General features: G+C 39.7%; 1 protein-coding gene across 1 annotated transcript; it reads left to right on the top strand.

The window, feature by feature from the left end:
* The first annotated feature begins 19,619 nt into the window (after window positions 1–19,619).
* LOC149180166 (abscisic stress-ripening protein 3-like) lies at window positions 19,620–20,486 on the top strand. The gene is made up of 2 exons (XM_089418136.1): window positions 19,620–19,912; window positions 20,014–20,486. The coding sequence occupies exons 1-2, from the start codon at window positions 19,718–19,720 to the stop codon at window positions 20,194–20,196; spliced, it is 378 nt and encodes a 125-aa protein (XP_089274262.1). The 5' UTR covers window positions 19,620–19,717; the 3' UTR covers window positions 20,197–20,486.
* The last annotated feature ends 848 nt before the right edge of the window (window positions 20,487–21,334 follow it).

The raw sequence follows: 21,334 nt of genomic DNA, 5'->3' as shown, positions 1-21,334 counted from the left end.
CATGTTTGCCAAGGCTATAGCTGAATTTTTGCAAGGTTTTAGGTGAAAACTTTGTTATATCAGCGGTAAAGTATTTGTTATATCAATATTTGCAAGGTTCTAGGTAAAGACTTTGCCATATCAGCGGTAAAATATTTGTTATATCATAATTTCCGGTCAAGGATTTATGAAATGTTTCTAAGACGTTAAAATATTTATTAAAAAAAAGAAAATCTCAAGGTTGAATTTGTTTACATAAACAAATTATCTATCATGATTATTTAAATTTAGGGTTTAAAATCTGAAAAAGAAAATATGAATAAAATTTTGTTTTAATATTTATTTACAATTTAAAAATATTTTTTGTATTGGTAAATATTACATATATAAAATAAAATATTTTTTAAAAAGGAAATGAAATATTTTTAAAAAGGAAATGAGTTAAAATATTGATTTAATAATTAATTAACTTTGAATTATTTAATTATGAATATATCACATATAGAAATATCATATTTTTTTATTATATCAAAAATAGGAAGAAAGAGATATAAAAAAATTATTTTGATATTCATGTAAAATAAGATAATTTTATATTAATTTTAGAAAGATAAATAATAAAAAACATACACATATCAAATCCATTTATTGTGTTTAGGGAAGCATTCTACAATGATGTAATATCTCTATAAATGCATCTATATAAATTGCATTTACATTGATATTCACAATGGAAAAGATTATGTTTACGATGTCTAACGAAATGGTTGAAAACAAGAACCATTATGATTTAGTTGACAGCTAATTGGAATCAAATAAAGAAAATGATAGCTCATTCAAAAAAGAAAAGAAGAAGAAGAAGAAGAAAGAAAAGTTTTACATGTTCTTTATTTAAATTCATTGGTAAATTGGCAAAACTACTTTCATCTTCATCTAATAGAGATTTCATGAGGTGGAATATCTAGGAATTCATCATCACAACTTTGTTGAGAAATGTTGTGGCTCCAATGAAAGCTATTCCTGAACATGAGGTATGCACATGGGACTTCATGGTTATTGCAAATAATGATAGGTTATTTTATTAATTGGAAATATTGCTCTCTACTCTTGAAAGTTGCAGGGATTTTTGTGTAAAAGAATTAATTATTTTATTGGAAGGTTTTGCATGGCTTCTATGCAATAATTTTCTAAAAACTTGCATGAGAAATTTACATATTAAAAACAAAGAAACCATGTTGTTTTATTAAAAAGAATATATTGCAAGGATGTTGTTACTCTTGAAAAGAGAATGCATGTGAATCCTGCAAACAAAAATATTAAAAACAAATAAACATGTTTTATTAAAAAAATATATTGCACGGATGTTGTTATTCTTGAAAAGAGAATTCATGTGAATCCTGAAAACAAAAAGATTAAAGAAGTCATACTAGTTTTCATAGAATGCATGTGAACATTGGTAAAAGATAAAGAAATTAATTTTACTTTCTTGAAAGAAAATTGCATGGTAAAAGATAAAGAAATCATATTAATTTACGGAAAGAAAATTGCACGGTGAAAGACAAGTTAGGCATTGTTGGCTTGTTGGGGCCTTAGCCAAACAAATCCCGCACTACCAGCCCTTTCGGCAACAATCCATGGAGCGCTCGCTGAAGTCTCACCTGAGGTAGTAGGGGAGGGTGCTGGAACCATGTTTCTGCACCCTTGGGGTGTCTTGATGTGGTCTGGAGAGGTCGTCAACCATTCTGCAGCCTTGCGCCACTCTGTATTACTATCGCATAGATCTGTACAAATGCACTTTTTATTAATGAATTTGTTACAGTTCTATTCTTCTTACAGTCTTTAAGCAAACATTTAACAATAAAACCCAATGCGCACAATCATCATTAACAAAAATAAGACAGTGCATAAATTTAGAACATAAGCAACAGATAGATTCCAATAAAGCACACAAATCAAAACTTATTATCTTTATTTATCTTCTATCAATACAACCAGATCTGCTCTGCGCACTCAGCTGCAGGGGTCTGCGCACACAGTTGCAGACTCTACTAGGCCTCTGCGCACATAGCTGCAGAGCCTCTATCTTTCTACCAACACCCTTGACTCGGACTTACAGACGCAGAGCAACTATTGCTTTCCTAAACCCATAACATTCAAGATCCAAAACAAAAACTGATTTCTCACCATAGAGCCTTGCTCTATTTATACATTTCCATGGTCCACGAACCATGGGCAGACCGACTCACTTTCTATTTCCTTACATTATTTTCGGGCGGACAACCCTTTGACTAGACTCATTACAATTTGCACTCCACGCACTTCGCGGAGTCTTTACCATACTTTTACCCAAAATTGTGGGCTTTGAGCCCCAAAACTCTTATGCAGGGTCTTCGCTACCCAACAGGTCCCCAACACAATCATCATGACTCGTCCCGAGTCACTCGGCTGGTGCAGCAATCTTCGCGTGGAGGTCATTCAACAACTTCTGTGCTTCACTTACACTTGCAACAAAATCTTCTACCATCTGCTGTACCTATTCTACGCGAGCCACCGAGGCATCAATATCAATTTCAGTTGCTTGTCTGGGTTCATATACTGCCTACATGCGTGCCATATTTCGCTCAATGGTGGTGGACATCGTGAATGCCTCATCAAGCCAAGTTTGGATACGTTCTTTAATCATTGCTTCCTTCTGTTGAGCGGCGTCAGCTTGTGTCTTAAGAGCCTGGGCCTCCCTCATCTTGGCCAAGCACTGCGTAATGGCAACCGTCTGCGTGGTCCCCCTGACATTATCATAGGCTTGCTGTAGTTCCCTTGCCTCTGTTTCCAGGCGCTGTAAGGTTAGGCCTTCCTGTAGTGAAGTGAGCATTATAAGTGACTAATCCAACAAGCCGGCACACTCCTACATGGCCCGTGCTATTATTTCCCGCCCAGATTGAATGATGCCTCTCCGCTGCTCTGTGACCTTCGGTGGTGTAGAGGGCTGTAATTTTAGTTTCAGTTTGGCAAGCTACAAGTTGAGGGCCAACTGGATCCTCACGGGTTCTTCCTTTGCTTCATGGAACCCACTGGCCAACTTGTGGATTCGTATGCCGACAGGTAAATCTGCCGCAATCTCTAGCTCAGGGGCACGACAACATGCTTCCTCCACAATTTGCTCCAACTATTGATTTTGTGCTACTGCTTCATAATGTTGGAGGCTCAACTATTCTATGTTAATTTGCTGCTCACTAAGTACCTGTACCGCACGTCCTTCCCTAGTGTGGAGCTCCATCGTTGTGTTGTCCTGGAGCTGGTATAAGCTCTCGCATGGGAGGGCAGCCAAATTTAAGCCAAGCCCCATAATCCAGCCTACCACAGCTCTGTCCGCCGCATTTTCTACTGTCACTGCTCTTGCTGGTAGTATGATAGTATTAGACATTTTGGTTTGTAGCAGCTGCTCAGTCACTGACATACCTGTAGCTCCATGGGTAGCGATGGTTCCCAGCTGTGAGGCCTGTGCTCCAAATTCCTATGGCTGCGCATGGAGCGCCCCTAACATAGTTCGTTGCTCCGTCATGGCCTCGTTGAGCACCTCCCGGGTGACCTCGTGACCTGTATCCCCGATGTCACCTAGGTCACCTTTGGTTAATGTGACAAGTTCCCCATCCAACTTAGATGCCTTGGTCTTCTTCCATGGCTTTAACTGTTCCATCAGCTGTGGTCATTTTAAGGGCAAACCGGTGGTGGTTGGCGCCATACCTTCCGTCCTTGTATCTATGGTCAGCTCTGTGGTCACATTCAGGCCGCCTTCATCCTCTGTTGTAGCAGGCTCTCCTGCTGGTGCCTTCCTTGTAGAAGCCTGCGCTGACTCCCGGGCCACCCGTACTTCCGCAGTGTGTTGTTCGTTCCGCTTTTGTTATGCTAAGCACTTGGTCTCAGCCTTCTTTTTTTGGATGGTGGTCTCATCGCGCCCTACCGCATCAGGTTTGCGCCACTTCGGTGGCCAGGTATCTAATACTGAAAAAATAGCCTCGTCAATGACAATGAAGGGAAGTGTGGTCCATTTCTGTTCTGGATCCTTGCGCATCTAGATGTATACATGGTGCATATCCGCCTTAAAATTGGCTATGTTCTACACACTGTCATAGATCTCGGTAGATAGATAGGGTTGCTGGTTGATCCATTGTCGGATGTTTGCTTCCATCAGTATCCAGAAAATCTTGACTTCCCGGATTCTTACGGCATCCTTCGTCGCCCAAAGCGACGCGTATTTTGTAGCCTCTGGCCAATCCTGGTCCAGAGAAGGAAACTGACTATCTTCGGGTAATTCACTTGTAACCAAAAGGATGGATAACAACAACCATGCATAGTGGAAGGTCTTACCCTCCTCTTGGGCCTCCCTGTAGTTGCTCAGGAATTCGTCACAGAGTAACTGCGCCCAATTAAATTTTTCCCCTTCGACACATTCCTCAGTTAGCGCGACGACTATTGCTGGGACCTCGTTGCCTCGGCATTTCCTCATCACTTTTCCCACCAACAACTGGGTATCAATGCAGACCACTTTTTCTGGAATACTGTCAATAGCATACCCTCTCTGCTTTTTCTCCAATTTTATTTCTTTTTCAGGGCTTCCATCATCGACAAATCGCCACTCATATCAACGATTTTCGTGGAGTCCCCGCCTTCATAGGGAAGCTGAGAGATCCTATGAATGAGCTTCGCCATGATGGGGATGGGTTTGTCTGTCTATAAGTACCCATCGAGTACCAGGAAGAGAAATTACCTGATGACCAATATTGTAATGGGGGGCCGATGAAAGTGTGGAATTGACAGGAGGTAGAGTAGCCCATCCTCTTTTACCTTTCATAGCCATTCCTAGAGCTGTAGGGTCGTAACAGCCCCCTCCGTGCTTTGCTCCATTAATTTGCTTGTTTCAAAATGGGGAAACTTCTCAGTATTCACAAGGTCCCAGTCTTCAAATTCCATAGTAGAGATGCAGTCAGTCGCCATGTTGAAAATGCAACAAGATGATGGAGCTTAGTGAAAAGGGGTCGCCTTCACTAAGTGGGCCCGCAGGCTATTTTTGGTGCAAAGTCTATTTTTAGACTATGTCTATTTTTAGACATATGGATCATGGTCTATGAGTTGCAGGATGCTATTTGTGGATGATTGGTCATGTTGGTAAAAACAAATGGACTTCTATTTTTAGACATATGGGCGGAGTCTATTTTTAGAATGCCAGTCTAAATATAGAATAGTTGAATATTATTAGCTCTTAATAATATTTAGACTATAAACATTATCTTATCCTCTTGGAGCACTTCAGTTCGAGCTACAGATGTGGCACATGCAGCTGTCAGAAGGAAATAAGTTTTTCTTATGGGTCAGTTGAGCTATTGCATGATGGACTTCAGTTAGAACTCAAGTGGTTGAGTTTGGTGGAGTTGATTGAGGAGTTGATGGAGTTGTGTTCAGTTTGACTTGGTTAAACTAGTTGTATTTAGTCTAACTGCAGAATAAACTAGTGATGAGTGATGTGAATTAATTGTTAAATTAATTCACTAATTATTAACTCATAAAGCAACTAAAGAATACATAAGTTAACTCAGTGCATGGACAGTTCAGTGGAGACAGGTGTTAGAGGTTGAGATTGCTATCAGTTGTGACTATAGTTGTGCATGAGATCTTGCACAATCAATGGATGGAGATTGCCCATGAGGCTTACGTAGTATAACCAAAGGAATTTGATTTCAAAGAGTGATCCATTCTCATACAGGATTGCGCAGTGGAGGCAGGCAAGCATCGGAGGATATTTGAACCTGTGATTGATTCAGATCTGAGCTAGTTTATGTGCAATAGGTGGAGATAGTACTGAGTACTTGTGAGGAGTATTGTACTATGTATTGTTACATGTTCTCAATCAATGTAATATACAAATAGTGTGGGGTTTTCAGCTGTATGCTTTCCCCAGGTTACATACTGTGTTAATGTGCGCATGCGATTGATGTTTCATTGTTTTTAATTCTGCAAAATTGATGATCAACATAGAGGAGGTTATGTATTATGCATGCATTCCGCAATAGTGTATAATCGGGATAATCTCTGTGAATAAGTGTCATATTATTCAAAATTTCTACATGATATCAGAGCTAGATGATTTGTAGAAAAAGTTTCTAGATGGTATCAGAGCAGAGTTGATCATCAGATCTATTATTCAGAAAGTGTTTACATTTTATTTCTTCAGGCAGAGTCTGTAATCGGGCCAGGTAGCCTCTAGATTCATCCTTCTTTTGGAAGGTGAGATATCCGGTAAAAGTCCATACAGTCAATCTCTGTACGAGAAATACTCTGTTCTCACGAATTTTAGATCAGAAGCGGTTGAGTTTTGAGTTGGTGGAATTCGAATTTGCAACAGTGTTTTCTTGGTGTCAAAGTTGAAATGTCTTTCAACGGATTGCGATTGGAGTATGCTCTTGAAGGCAGCTCGAATTATATTGCATGGAAAGACAGGATGGAGGCGGTGTTAGATGACAATGGGTTGAAGGATTTCATAGATGTTGAAGTCCCAAAACCTACTAATGCTGCTGAAGCTGTGGTTTGGCAAAAGAAGACAGCAAAGTGTCGAAGGATTCTGTTGGAGGGCGTGAAGGATCACATTGTGTCTAGCCTGCATGGAAAGAATTCTCCATACTTGATGTGGAAAGCGTTGACAAATCTATTCCAAAGCAAGAGCGACTAGAGGAATTTGGCGCTCAAGTATAAACTCAGAAACATTAAGTGTGAGAATGGAGACAGTATGCCCAAGTATCTCACGAGGTTCACCCAATGCCGGGATGAGCTGGGAAGTGTGGGGGTAGTTGTTGATGATGAGGACTTGGTGAGCTTAGCTCTCCTTGGTCTTCTGAAGAGTTGGCATTCCTATCAGGACTCTGTCAATGGTCGGGAGAAATTGCCAAGATGGGAGAGACTTTGGTCGGATCTTGTGCAAGAGGAGATCAGGCAGAATACCAGGGACGGATCTTCATCAAAGGCACTGATGAAGGAAATTGCGCTTTGGCTACCAAAGCAAAGAAGGGGAAGGAGAAGGGTTCTCTTTCTGAATCCAATTCTTCCAATGATGGGAAGAAGGTTGACAAATCGAAAGTGAGATGCTTTCGTTGTCATGAGGTGGGCCATTACGCCACAAATTGTCCACGGAGGAAATCCAAGAAGGGATCCACGGAAGGATCTGAAGGTGAGGCACTTGCTTCACAGTTTGAGTTGGATTTCACACTCTTCACATGCATGGTTTCATCCATGGTGGGAAGTGGTTGGTTTCTTGACAGTGGAGCTTCTTTCCACATGACCAGTGACAAAATTTTGTTCAGTACTTTGGAGGAGAAAGATCTCCAGATACTCATAGCGATGGGTAATGATGAGAAGTATAGTGTCTCAGGTGTAGGCACGGTTATTTTTCAGAGGGAGCATGGAGCTCGCCTTACCTTGACCGATTTCAAGTATGTACTAGGACTGAAGAGAAACTTGGTGTCGATTACAATGCTGGAAGATGGAGGCTATGATGTAGTCTTCAGTAAGGGAAAGGTTTTCATTAGACACATCATCACTAGATAGGTGAAGCAGATTGGTTCACGGGTGAAGAACCTGTATGCTCTTGAGGTTCAAGATGCATGCAAAGCCTTGAGCAGCAAGGAAACTGATGGAGACTTGGTGGTTGAGAGGGAGCGTATATTACCTCTCAACATGTAGAGCCAGAAGAAGTCTCAGACAATTGTGGAGGAGCCACGATTGGTGCAACAGCTTCAGGAGGTTGTGGAGCAGCCACAACAAGGGAAGCTGAGAGGAGATCGAGTAGAGACATCTACTCATGCAGAGACCTCCAGTAGGGGGAAACTTCGAGCCAGGTGGGCTGAGGGATCACATGCAGCCATACCTTCAGGTAGGAGGTGGGGCAATATAGAGTGATCGTCCTAAGGAGGAGGGGCGGGATCCTTGAGGTACCCAACCTCTTGGATGAGACCTTGCTATGGGAGCCCCGATGTGGAGTAGCAGGAACTGACTGATTGGGTAGAGACAGATGCGGATGGAGCGGCAGAGAGAGCGACCATGTAGGGAATCCCAGGATAGCACATAGCTAGCAGGCCGCAACAATGCGAGAGGCACAAGTGTTTTGCACAGTGCTAGGTGGCACAGAGAAGTGTGCAATGGTGCGAGATGCATGGAGATGTTGCAGTAGCGCAGATTTTAGAGAGGGAGCACTTGTCAGGAGCAGGTAGAGCTTTAGCATCAGAGTATGTTCCTAGCCCAACAAAGTGGTCAGTTGGGAGTATTTTTGTTCCAAGTGTTGTTGGAGCAAGTGGACTGGGCAAATGTGTTGCATGCAGAACATTCCAGAGTTGCAGGATAGGGGTTGCAGATAATCCATATCTTGTTGAGAGGGAGTGTTGAAAATGCAACAAGATGATGGAGCTTAGTGAAAAGGGGTCGCCTTCACTAAGTGGGCTCGCAGGCTATTTTTGGTGCAAAGTCTATTTTTAGACTATGTTTATTTTTAGACATATGGATCATGGTCTATGAGTTGCAGGATGCTATTTGTGGATGATTGGTCATGTTGGTAAAAATAGATGGACTTCTATTTTTAGACATATGGGCGGAGTCTATTTTTAGACTGCCAGTCTAAATATAGAACAGTTGAATATTATTAGCTCTTAATAATATTTGGACTATAAACATTATCTTATCCTCTTGGAGCACTTCAGTTCGAGCTACAGATGTGGCACATGTAGCTGTCAGAAGGAAATACACTTTTCTTATGGGTCAGTTGAGCTATTGCATGATGGACTTCAGTTAGAACTCAAGTGGTTGAGTTTGGTGGAGTTGATTGAGGAGTTGATGGAGTCGTGTTCAGTTTGACTTGGTTAAACTAGTTGTATTTAGTCTAACTGCAGAATACACTAGTGATGAGTGATGTGAATTAATTGTTAAATTAATTCACTAATTATTAACTCATAAAGCAACTAAAGAATACATGAATTAACTCAGTGCATGGACAGTTCAGTGGAGACAGGTGTTAGAGGTTGAGATTGCTATCAGTTGTGACTATAGTTGTGCATGAGATCTTGCACAATCAATGGATGGAGATTTCCCATGAGGCTTGCGTAGTATAACCAAAGGAATTCGATTTCACAGAGTGATCCATTCTCATGCAAGATTGCGTAGTGGAGGCAGGCAAGCAGCGGAGGGGATTTGAACCTGTGATTGATTCAGATCTGAGCTAGTTTGTGTGTAACGGGTGCAGACAGTACTTAGTACTTGTGAGGAGTATTGTACTAGTATTGTTACATGTTCTCAATCAATATAATATATGGATAGTGTGGGGTTTTCAGCTTTATGCTTTCCCTGGGTTACATATGTTAATGTGCGCATGCAATTGATGTTTCATTGTTTTTAATTCTGCAAAATTGATGATCAACGTAGAGGAAGTTATGTATTATGCATGCATTCCGCAATAGTGTATAATTGGGATAATCTCTGTGAATAAGCGTCATATTATTCAAAATTTATACACACCATTCATTCGAATGGAACCCCTTTAGGGAGAGACGGGGTGATGAGTATGTTGTCAATGGCATCCAAATCTTCAGGTACCTTGGCCTTCCCTTTCCTTGGAGGAACATACTTGGGTCGCTTTATTGGCTGGATATCTTCTTCCGTTTCTTCTTTGGGTTCTGTTTCTTCTACATAGGTCAGAGGATCTTTGTCCTCTTCATTGCTCTCAATAGTAACGGTTTTTCTTTCTTCCTCCATCGATAATTTTTCGAATCGTGGATTTTGAGGAGACATCTAGACCAGTCCTGCTGCTTGTGGGTTCTTCTTGGTCCGCGACGTCCTGGTGATTTAAGGATTTCGGCTGTAATGTCCTTGGCTTTGGATATCGACCTGAGTAGGGACTCTTGTATTACCTTCGGCAGGTCTTTAAACCATAGGCTTCCTTTCACGACTGCCTCATTCATCCTGTGCCGCTTTATTTGAACCCTAAACAACTTACTATGTAAGGAGCTAATAGATGGGTGGTAACAAGCCACCTGTGCTTTATATACCCTTTCAATTTTAAATTCAGCCATGCTCCTCGTTTGTGGCGTATTAATGTGATTTTGGCAGTAAATCCATTTGGCCCTTTGTCTTAATGGTCCACCACTCGCTCCTTAGTGTCTTAAATGGGACATCTTGTCATGAACAGTAGTTGCAACGGTCACCCTCCATCCGTCCCACGCAGCAGCGTAGTCCCTGTTACGCAAATGCGTTTGATGCTTGTGACTGGCCCTGCGTGCCACGACTAAATCGTGAAACCTTCTTGCAAATTTTTTTATAGTCCCGCGCCCTCTTTCAACTGTGTGGAGCATTGGGACTGGGCCTCCTACATATAGTCAGGTGGTCGCACCCGTCGTGCGAGCCTTCCTCTTCCTTGCTAGCCTAGGCTGCATGCACCCTTTGCATACCCTTGAATCAGGTAGCGCATCACGACCTGGGCTCCCTTGTGTAGTAGGGTGCAGTCACAACCATGATAGCAGGGTCACGACTCATTCTAGTATCGTAGGAGGGCCGGCCATGTTTGGTCCCCTCATTCGCACATTCGCGTGGCCCGTTTGTGTGACTTCTAAGTTTATTTTGTCAATTTCTTCGTCCAGCTTCACGCTTTTCCTCCTTAGCCTTGCCCCTACTTCCGCTAATTGGTGAAGTCACACGCTGCCATGCCGAATGGATTCCTGCAACTGCCGGATCCCCTTGTCTAGATCTTCTCATTCAGGTCGAATTGTAGGGTAGTGGTAAAGGAAATTCTCTTCACTTCTCTGATTTCATCGCGTCCGACCATGGATAGAGTTATCTTCGCACACCCTACTTTGTTTATAGTCTTATCAGCTCAACGAACCCCTGTTACACGTGGATTTAGTTGGGTCGATGGTTGTACAGCATACAGTTGTGCCCTCCGATGTAGATGGGTGCCTGAACTGCTTTGTCATGGCTGCCCTGACTACTTTCGCCGTGGAAGCCCTCCAACTCGTACCCGCAACCACCTTCTACCTTCACACTTGTTCCACCTTATCTTCCTATGTGCATGCCACACTAGGTTGATTGTCGCATGCAGCACTTCTTTCGTCACACCATGTTGCATCTACTCTATGATTGAAGTTCCGCAGGGGTTGACGAAGTCCTCCTAATTTGTTGTGCCATCACCCACTGGCCATTGTTGTACCTCAGTTGTCACGCATCGCAGTGATCTAATGATCATGTTACAGTTGAGTGTTGTGACTTCGTGCAATCGCTTATGCCATCGTTTGATTTCCTCATCTGAATCCAATGTGCAGGAACTATCGCACTCCCATGAGATTCTCCCATCTGCTGTGGGATTCACCCAATCCTGGTCTTGCGCTATTATCTGGTAGATGCAGTCTAGTTCCTCGTCACTATCCTCGTCGTGCACTGGTTCGGTGTAGTGTGCTCCTTTGGTTGAATCTAGTGGAACTACAACACATAGTGACTTTTTCTCAAATTTTATCTTTCGTCTTTTTAAATTGATGACCCCATTCATGTCCGTGGCCCAATCTATTCCTAGAAACGCAGGGTATGGGTTACTGTCATCAACAATTTCTATTACTTCAAAGTCTGTCTGCGTACTTACACCTTCAATGTCCACTGTCAAACCTTGCAATCTTCCCATGGGTACGATCTTTTTTGGTTGGCCATTTGTAGTTGAATAGGAGACCACTGTAGTGCGGTCCTGCCCATGCGTTCCCACATTTGCTTAGGCAACACATTCGCATCCGATCCTAAATCCAGGATGACCTGATCCATCTCATACTCGCTGATTTGCACCGTCATTCGCATCTCCCGCCAGTGCGTAGAGCATGTTTTCCCAATTTTCAGACTATGCACGGCTCCCCTGATCCTGCGCACCTAGTGATCAACTCTTGCAGTCCTTTAACTGCCTTATTTTCATGTAGCAACTTCATACATGTCTCTAGAAAGGTAGTAAGCATAGAGGGATCCATTCGCGGCTCAGTTGGATCCCTACTACCTGGAGTAGAGACCTCCGTGAAGCTCTTCTAAGCTTCCTTAGATGTCCCCTTCACCTGTTCCATCTTAAAGTCAGGTTCCTTTGTAAGACCATCGTGACCCTTCCCAGTTTCCCCACGTTGTTCCCTCACATCTCCCCCTATAGTTGCATCGCTCCTTAATACCATGTTTATGTTGGGGTCCTCTTCGTGTGGTTCAGACCTCATCATTTGGATATTTTTGGCTGGATTCGACTGTAATACCCCCTTTTCGTGCATTTGGGCAATCAATGTCAGACAATCTACCATTTCATGGTCAAATTGATCACAGTATGGACAAGATATTCTCATTGGGTTAGTATAGTCATGAGCGTAGTGTCCCGGCCCTCCGCAATTATAACAGATCAGCTATTCGTGCCCTCGTCCTGGCCCCATTCCTCCTCTTCCTTGCCCACACCCTTGGAATCCACCACATGGCCTTGCGGCTGGGTCGAAACCCCACGCCTCAGTCTGCATTCGATAGGCTGGGGTCCTCTCCATCATTAGCTCATAGCTCTAACACGTTTGCTCGTTGTGACCCATTGATCTACAGAAGTTGCAATACAACTACTACGGAGTCTAGGTATACTTCTGCAACAAGTGACAGTTGTTTGTGGCATGCTTTCCTCCTACCTAAAAAATCGCACACCAGAGTGTGGGTGCTGCACTTGGCCTTGCTTATACCTCCAGCCTTAATGGCATTGGCCCCCCTCCCATGAGATAGTTCGTAAATATGGGGCAGTGGTCCTTGTCGTGATTGTGACTTTTGCATTTGACACACCCTACTTCTGTACGTGCCTCTGGTCGAGACGCCCTTTCTTGCTTCAAACTTTGCATTTATAAGCATAGGTTTTGTAGTTGTGCGTGGATTTACTAAACTCCCAACCCCGGATTCTGTATTGGAGTTTCATGCAACCTCATTGTTGTCTCTAATGCTTCAGCTTGGGTTGAGATCCTTTGTTGTGATAGCATCATCCTTAGATGTGGTGCATCCGTCAGTGTCATGTTAGCCTCGTGGATTGTACTCTTCAATCTCTGATCTAGATCCCATGGGGTTTCACCAGGCAGCATCACAATCTCCTTGAACTCGATAATCGATTGCGTTTCTGATTTTGGCCATCTAAATTCTTTGTTCAATGCGTCTTGGATCATCACTATTCCTGCATTTAGGTGATCGCTCAAGTACTTTATATACCACGTCAACAAATGGTCCTGTAGCCCGCTAACCAAAGTAGCCTTTTTGAGGTTATCATCCATTACGCCTTGGGCTTCCCATACAACCCTTACCACAAACCAAAACTGATCTAATTCCTCATTTCCTATGCCTCTAAATATCGGCAACTTGATCGCACTCACCATTCCAACCCTCAGAGGTGGTGGAGGTGGAGTAGGCGAAGATGGGCTCGATGTAGGTTTGGAAGAGTTATTAGCCAAACAAATCCCGCACTACCAGCCCTTTTGGCAATAGTCTGCGGAGTGCAGACTGAAGTCTCACCCGAGGTAGTAGGGGAGGGTTCTGGAACCAGGTTTCTGCACCCTTGTGATGTCTTGATGTGGTCTGGAGAGGTCGCGAACCATTTTGTGGCCTTGTGCCACTCTGTACTACTGTCGCGTAGATCTGTACAGATGCACTTTCTTATTAATGAATTTGTTGCAGTTATGTTCTTCTTATAGTCTTTAAGTAAACATTTAACAATAAAACCCAATGCATTCAATCATCATTAACAAAAAAGATACAATGCATAAATTTAGAACATAATCAACAAATAAATTCTCAATAAAGCACACAATATTCAGAACTTCTTATCTTTATTTATCTTCTGTCAATACAATCAGATCCACCCTGCACACTCAGTTGTAGGGGTTCACGTACACAGCTGCAGACTCTACCAGGCCTCTGCACACACAGCTGCAGAGCCTCTATCTTTCTACCAACACCCTTGACTCAGAATTACAGATGCAGAGCAACTATTGCTTTCCTAAACCCATAACATTCAAGATCCAAAACAAAAACTGACTTCTCACCATAGAGCCTTGCTCTATTTATACATTTCCATGGTTCGCGGACCATGGGCAGACCAACTCACTTTCTATTTTCTTACTATTCTATAGGCTCTAAAATTGCGTAATCTTCTCGAAGACTAACTTTATTGATGTCTCCATGGTGATCAACCTCTTCTCTATTCAACCCATGCCACTGAAATATGCCACATCCATAATTGTGTCATGTTGTTGCACTATGTGGCAAGGTTTGTTTTCACTTCCACCAGCTCCCTTAGTTAACCCAATCATAGATATCATAGGTATCTATCCAAGCTTTATCTTCACTATCATAGGAACGCTTAGTGTCTTGGTCTCATCTAATAACACTAACGATTTTTCATGAACTGGGGGAAGTACCTTAGAAATCTTGAAGAACTCCTACCCAAAAATCATCACATGATTTTCCAATGGAGCTATTGTGAAGTTGAAGTTTCCAAACCAATCCTCAACTTTCAATGGTGTGAAATGAACTACTCTTGTTATCAACGTCGCATATTAGTTATTTTCCTTGAAGTAACTTAGGCTTATCTTTAGGAGAGATGTAGCAATTTGCTCATTCACAAAGTTTTTGGTTCAAGCGATATGCACCAAGGATGCCACTTTCAAGCCACCCACCACCACGTTCACAAAATTAAATCCATCTCAACCTTGATTTTGGAAACTCTATTTGCAATCTCCTATAGTGATACATTTGATCTTGATGACTTGCTACACCAAGGTGCTAAGGTTGCAATTGGTTCATGTCACCAACACTTTTCTTTTTTCCAATTTCCTTATGCCACCTCAAGGCCTACTACCTCAACATGGAATCACACTTGTTCAATCATTCATTCCAAGGATATCACAAAAACGACAAACTTTTCCTCTTCACCAATCCATCCAAATGGTGCTTTAGCTTCCTATTGTGCCAAGGCACCACGAGTGCACTCATCCTAACTCATGTCGTATCAATTTTTGGGATGCTTGTCTAGATGCTTAAAACTCTTTGCGTGACCTACTATCACTTTCCAAGTTTTCTACCTATTTGTTGGAGCACTCGACTTGCCACCAAGTTAAGGTAGCGACCTTAGATTTAGCGACTAACAACAATATTATCTTGCAATCTGAGTTTTGGTACCATTGTCACAGAAATAACTTGATTCATTTCGAGTTCATGGTTTCTTTTCCAACTTACCACTCAGTTAAGTCCAAAATTGCTTTGATACTAACTATCATGCAAGTGGCAGTTGTGAAGAGCACCAAAATTACCTCAAACAAGATTTGATACCAAATATCATAGAAGTGATAGTTGTGAAGAGAACCAAAATGGCCTCAAACAAGCGCTAGTACCAACTACCATGGCACCGTAGTTTATTGAGATTTTTCACTTGACTTGGAGTGCCCAAGTTGTTTGACTCATGTGGTTGTGCAACATCGTAGTGTTTCAAACTTGGTGGCTAGACCAACCCAATCTTACTTCACTCGAACTATGCATCTTAGCTTAGTGTGTGCTCATAACTCATCCCCGAGCTACAACTAAGTCAAGTCACACACTCCAACTTTATTTCATTCGTCTTGGTGCATGACTAGCCATGCCCTACCTTGCAACACTACTTAAAATTTTTTAGTAGTTCATGCATAAAACATAAACACAAGTACACATAAAACAAACAACACATAAATAATGGTGCAACTTATATGTTTGGGTAGCACCAAGATGTGCTCAGCACCTATATAATAATATTTCTACATTATGTTAGAAATACAATACAGCTACAAGAGGGGAGTCATATCTTATTAAAATGCTATACAAGAACTCGAACAAGTTGTCTCCTTGACTTTCCTACATGTCTTTGTACGACCCCTTGTTGCAATTATTTCTTGCTCTCCTGGTTGCTATACCAACTCCATTAACTTGCACTGCCCACAACCTTGATCAAAGTTATTTTAGTTTTCAAGTCTATTCACTCATTCCATTCAATCATTTTCTAATTGAATGTCTTGTCTCCTTGTGCCTTCTTGCTTGATGTGTTGTGTGCGTCCCTAATTCAACTAACTGATGCCAACATATAATGAAATGTTGCACCCCTTTGGATTTGAATAGATCCGACCCGTCCTTCCATCTTGTGGTTTACTCAAGTTGTGATAAGTCCACCAACTCACCCATCATCCCACTATGTGGTTTATTCAAGTTGTGATGGGTCCACCAACTCACCCATCGTTCCAGTATGTGGTTTATTCAAGTTGTGGTGAGTCCACCAACTTACCTATTGTTGGGGTTTCCATGGCCCCAACTTGTCCATACACAAGTCGACCTCATACATCTACATCCCAATTCATATACATGATACACCCAAGGATAGTGTGTCTAAGATGTATGTATGGTGAATGTGTCCACTGGTCATGACCTGTGGTGACATATGCCTTAATACACTTTTCTTGCATGTTGCGATTTCCAAGTGTGGAGTACTCATCCATATCAATGTTTTAAAACTTCAACTCGGGTTCGGAACTAGCCGAGGGTCGACCCTAACTCCGATGCCGTCTCAATATCGACTCGGCCAGTTTGATTTCAATGACTCAATCATTGTAAAAAATACATTAAATATTTATTTTTTAATGAAAAACATAATTTTTAAGATTTTCATTAATGTTTCCAAACACAATGCATTAGAATATAGAGAGAAGACAACATATGATCAAAGTAGGCCCATGAATATATCCATTATATCAAAATGACACCTAGTGCATTGTCTAATACATACATGATATAGAGATCAAAACAAAATCACATAACCAAGGAGGCTCTAAATGACCTCTACAACAAAAGTAAACTGTAAACCATCATTAGGCACCAGTACTACTGGCTACTGCTAACCTCCCCAATGAAGCTTTTAATTTCTGCCTCCAATGCTTTTTAGTGATACCTTGGGTTCAGAAAATACCTAGCTGCATCTATAAGGCAATGGAGTTGATTTTTCCATCTTTGATCAATGATTTTCTAAATAGACCCATACTTAGCCACTCCATCCTTGTATGTTGCCTTTATTTGCTCCTTTGCTTGATCCATAGCCTCATAAAAGAGGCCCATAGCCAATCTTTCCCCATCCACCAACCGCAACACCTTAACAAACTTGTCAAGGGTCTGATTCAGTTGGCTCGGTCGACTTGGTCAGCTCGGTCGGCTCGGTTCGATCGATTCGGTAACAAATCGGCCATCGAACAGATTTTTCTACCGAGCCAACCTAGCTAGGGGTCCAACTCGGTCGGCTCGGCCAAATCCAATTCGGTTTGGCTGAATTTTAAAACATTGGTCCATATAACTCTTGGTTCACGTCCTTAATTCGTTCAACCAATTCTTCCCCTGCATCTAACTTAATAGTTCGGTTGCACAACCTATCTAATTACATGTGTCCCCATATGTTTTAGTCATCTAAGAAACACTAATATCCATTACTTCCATTCCTACCAAGGTATCCATACTAATTGGATGAAAATGCCATGTGCCCTTTTAGCATAAGCCCTTACACCAAGGCTTTACATTTTGAAAATGTGAAAATAAGCTTTATACATAAAGCATTACTTAAAATACCAAGTCATTTGGGTGTGGAAAGGTTTGTGATCCCTCTCACGTTCACTGTGATAAGGAAAATAACTACACACATTTTTGTGTTCACCACTTCTCACATTAATTTTCAAAAACAAATACATTTGTTGATAAGGTTAGTTAAACATGAGTAAAAGAGAAGTTGCTCAAGGTTTTTTTTCACCTTTAATACAATTAACTTAAAGACTTGAAGAATTTCAATCCACTCAACGTCGTTGTATCATGACTCTAATGTGAAGAGCACTATGAAACGTGGAAGAGTGGGATAAGCTTCAATTTTTCCGAAATAGTAAAATGTCAAATTTTATACGCCTTGAGTTTGTAACTAAAAAGTCCTAATTCATGCTCATTTGTTGGAAGGATGTGATGCCATAAATATTACATAATCAACGTTCTTTCGATTGTTTTGGTGACCCGATAAAAAGCAGTTAGTTGCTTTATTGTTAAGCGATTGACTTGATGAACAGATGCTGTGCACCCACGACTTTTACAAAATTAACCTTTAATTAATGTGGTACATGTGCATATCGCTATCATGATGCCGTTGTATATGAATATTGCTTACATGATGAGTATATATATATCTTTTGAATTACAGTATAATTAAACAAAACAAAAAAAACAGATAAAATTTACGAAACTCGCCAAAAATTAAAAGAAAACGATGCGAATGACCCTATGAAACATCATCATGAAAACTATATATATATATATATATATATATAAGTCATTTTAATAAAATAGTTTAATTTATAATAGATATTTATAATAATAAACTTAAACATTAAGTAAACTATAATATATTTTAAATTATTATTATTATTATAATTATAAAAAAATTAATATACAAAAAATATATATATATATATATATATATATATATATATATAATAATAATAATAAGAGAAAGCATAACAAAGAATTATTAAGTAATAAACAGACTTCAATGACATTTGTAAATAAAATATTGTTTTTGATTAAATTGAAAATTAAAAAAGATAAATTTCAATTTTCTATAAAAAAAATTATTAGAATTATTTTATGGTACTAAATCTCTAACATTTTTTTGATAATTATATATATATATATATATATAATTAATTTTAATAAAACTTAAAAAAATTCCAATAAATTTTAATGTTTTATAGTAACTACTATTAAAAGTATTTCATGAATAATTAAATTTTTATTATCCACTTAATAATTATTAATAATCATACTTTATAAAGCTAAAAACAAAAGTGGGAAAACTTTGAGTATAAGATATTCCAAACGATCCATAAAGCAATGTGCTTCAAAAAAAAATAAAAACTCATATCCTTTCTTGTTGGACACATTAACATTTTAGACTGAATGGTGAATTTCTTGTTAAATTTAAAAAAAAAAAATTAATTGTAGTAGTTAAAATATATGCTCTCTTGTTTCCCAAGTTATATGAAAAGTTAACTAAGGCAATCACAATTTTCATTAAATAGTGATTTTTTTTGTACTTTTCAAAAAAAAATTGATTAAAATATTTAAATCTTGTTTTTTAACAAAAATTGATTTAACACCATCAAAACCTCTCCCCACCTAAATTCCTAAACCATGTTTTTCTATTTTTATATTGTCTTCCAAACGAAATTGTGAATAGTTCAAACTCCGGTTACGGATAATGGACCCATTTATTCACCTCTCCTGCGAAATTGTGACCGGTTCAAACTCCGGTTATGGAGAAATGGACCAATACAGTGGTTATTAATCTTTCCATTCTTCCGCAACTTTCAACGTGCAACTTTGTCAAACCTAGCATTCTCTTCCCACGGCGGAGAAAAGAGATGACGAAAGGTTTGAGAGTTGGGTGCCACTCATAACGTACCGCGTCAGCGCGCTTTGCACGCGCTATTAACGCTTCTTCAGCATCCAGCGCCGGTTATATAATGAACGCCTACCTATCTCATCTGCACATCTGCACAGTCAAGCCATTTCTATTCATTTTTTTGTAACAACCCTGACAATCATTGTCTCTACTCTGTCTGTGATATCTCTGCTGGGTAAGATGTCAGAGGAGAAACACCACCACCTGTTCCACCACCACAAGGAAGATGGGGGTGAGCAGGTTATTGAGAGCACAGATGTCTATGCTGCTGGCAATGTTGATGAGTATGAGAAGGCAAGGAAGGAGGAGAAGCATCACAAGCACAGGGAGGAATTGGGTGGATTTGGAGCTGTGGCTGTTGGAGCTTTTGCACTGGTAACTTTTTTTATGTTTTTTAAATGGTTAATATCATTCACTGTTACTGAAATTGTCAAATCTTACTTAATTATTATTAAAGTATGTGTAATGATGAACAGCATGAGAAACACAAAGCCAAGAAAGATCCAGAGAACGCTCACAGGCACAAGATTGAGGAGGAGATAGCTGCAGCAGCTGCAGTGGGAGCAGGGGGTTACGTCTTCCACGAACATCACGAGAAGAAGGATTCCAAAAAAGAAGAAAAAGAAGCGGAGGGCAAAAAGCATCACCACCTCTTCTAGCTGCACTGTCACTACCTCGCATCACCACCTCTTCTAGCTGCACTGTCACTACCTCTCATCATGCATTTGAAATAAAATTATGTTTCTCTCTTTACTGTGTTTGCTGGAATTAGTGTGGCGTTATTATTAGACTATATAAGATCCAGTTGAGCTCAACTGATATCCCTTCACATACTTGTCCTTTTCCTCTGATTTCCCATCTTACTTGTTTTATTCAGATCCCATCTCCATCGCATTGTCCAGTACTGATCCTTGAAAATTTATATACAAAGAGATTTTATTAATGAAAATATTAGTTGACCAGTTGTTTTGAGAGGCCCTGCGGGCTTATGATAATTATGGTTGCAATTTTGATGTTTGGGAAGGTAAAAGATGAATGTTTGTAAGATTTTAGGTAGAAAGTCACTTCATGTTTGGGAAGGCTATAGCTGAATTTTTGCAAGGTTTTAGGTGAAAACTTTGTTATATCAGCGGTAAAGTATTTGTTATATCAATATTTGCAAGGTTCTAGGTAAAGACTTTGCCATATCAGCGGTAAAATATTTGTTATATCATAATTTCCGGTCAAGGATTTATGAAATGTTTCTAAGACGTTAAAATATTTATTAAAAAAAAGAAAATCTCAAGGTTGAATTTGTTTACATAAACAAATTATCTATCATGATTATTTAAATTTAGGGTTTAAAATCTGAAAAAGAAAATATGAATAAAATTTTGTTTTAATATTTATTTACAATTTAAAAATATTTTTTGTATTGGTAAATTTTACATATATAAAATAAAATATTTTTTAAAAAGGAAATGAAATATTTTTAAAAAGGAAATGAGTTAAAATATTGATTTAATAATTAATTAACTTTGAATTATTTAATTATGAATATATCACATATAGAAATATCATATTTTTTTATTATATCAAAAATAGGAAGAAAGAGATATAAAAAAATTATTTTGATATTCATGTAAAATAAGATAATTTTATATTAATTTTAGAAAGATAAATAAAAAAAAACATACACATATCAAATCCATTTATTGTGTTTAGGGAAGCATTTTACAATGATGTAATATCTCTATAAATGCATCTATATAAATTGCATTTACATTGATATTCACAATGGAAAAGATTATGTTTACG

Source organism: Pinus tabuliformis, chromosome 3_2, assembly GCF_031772625.1.
Source record: "Pinus tabuliformis cultivar Carrire ecotype Pingquan chromosome 3_2, CPIR1, whole genome shotgun sequence".
Lineage (NCBI taxonomy): Eukaryota > Viridiplantae > Streptophyta > Pinopsida > Pinales > Pinaceae > Pinus > Pinus tabuliformis.
Note: the sequence above shows the minus strand (reverse complement) of the source record. Positions and strands in the feature narration are given on the sequence as shown.

Coding starts and splice junctions, on each gene's coding strand:
- LOC149180166 (XM_089418136.1), top strand. CDS start 19,718: ATGTCAGAGGAGAAACACCACCACCTGTTCCACCACCACAAGGAAGAT. Junction 19,913..20,013: donor CTGTTGGAGCTTTTGCACTG/GTAACTTTTTTT, acceptor AATGATGAACAG/CATGAGAAACACAAAGCCAA.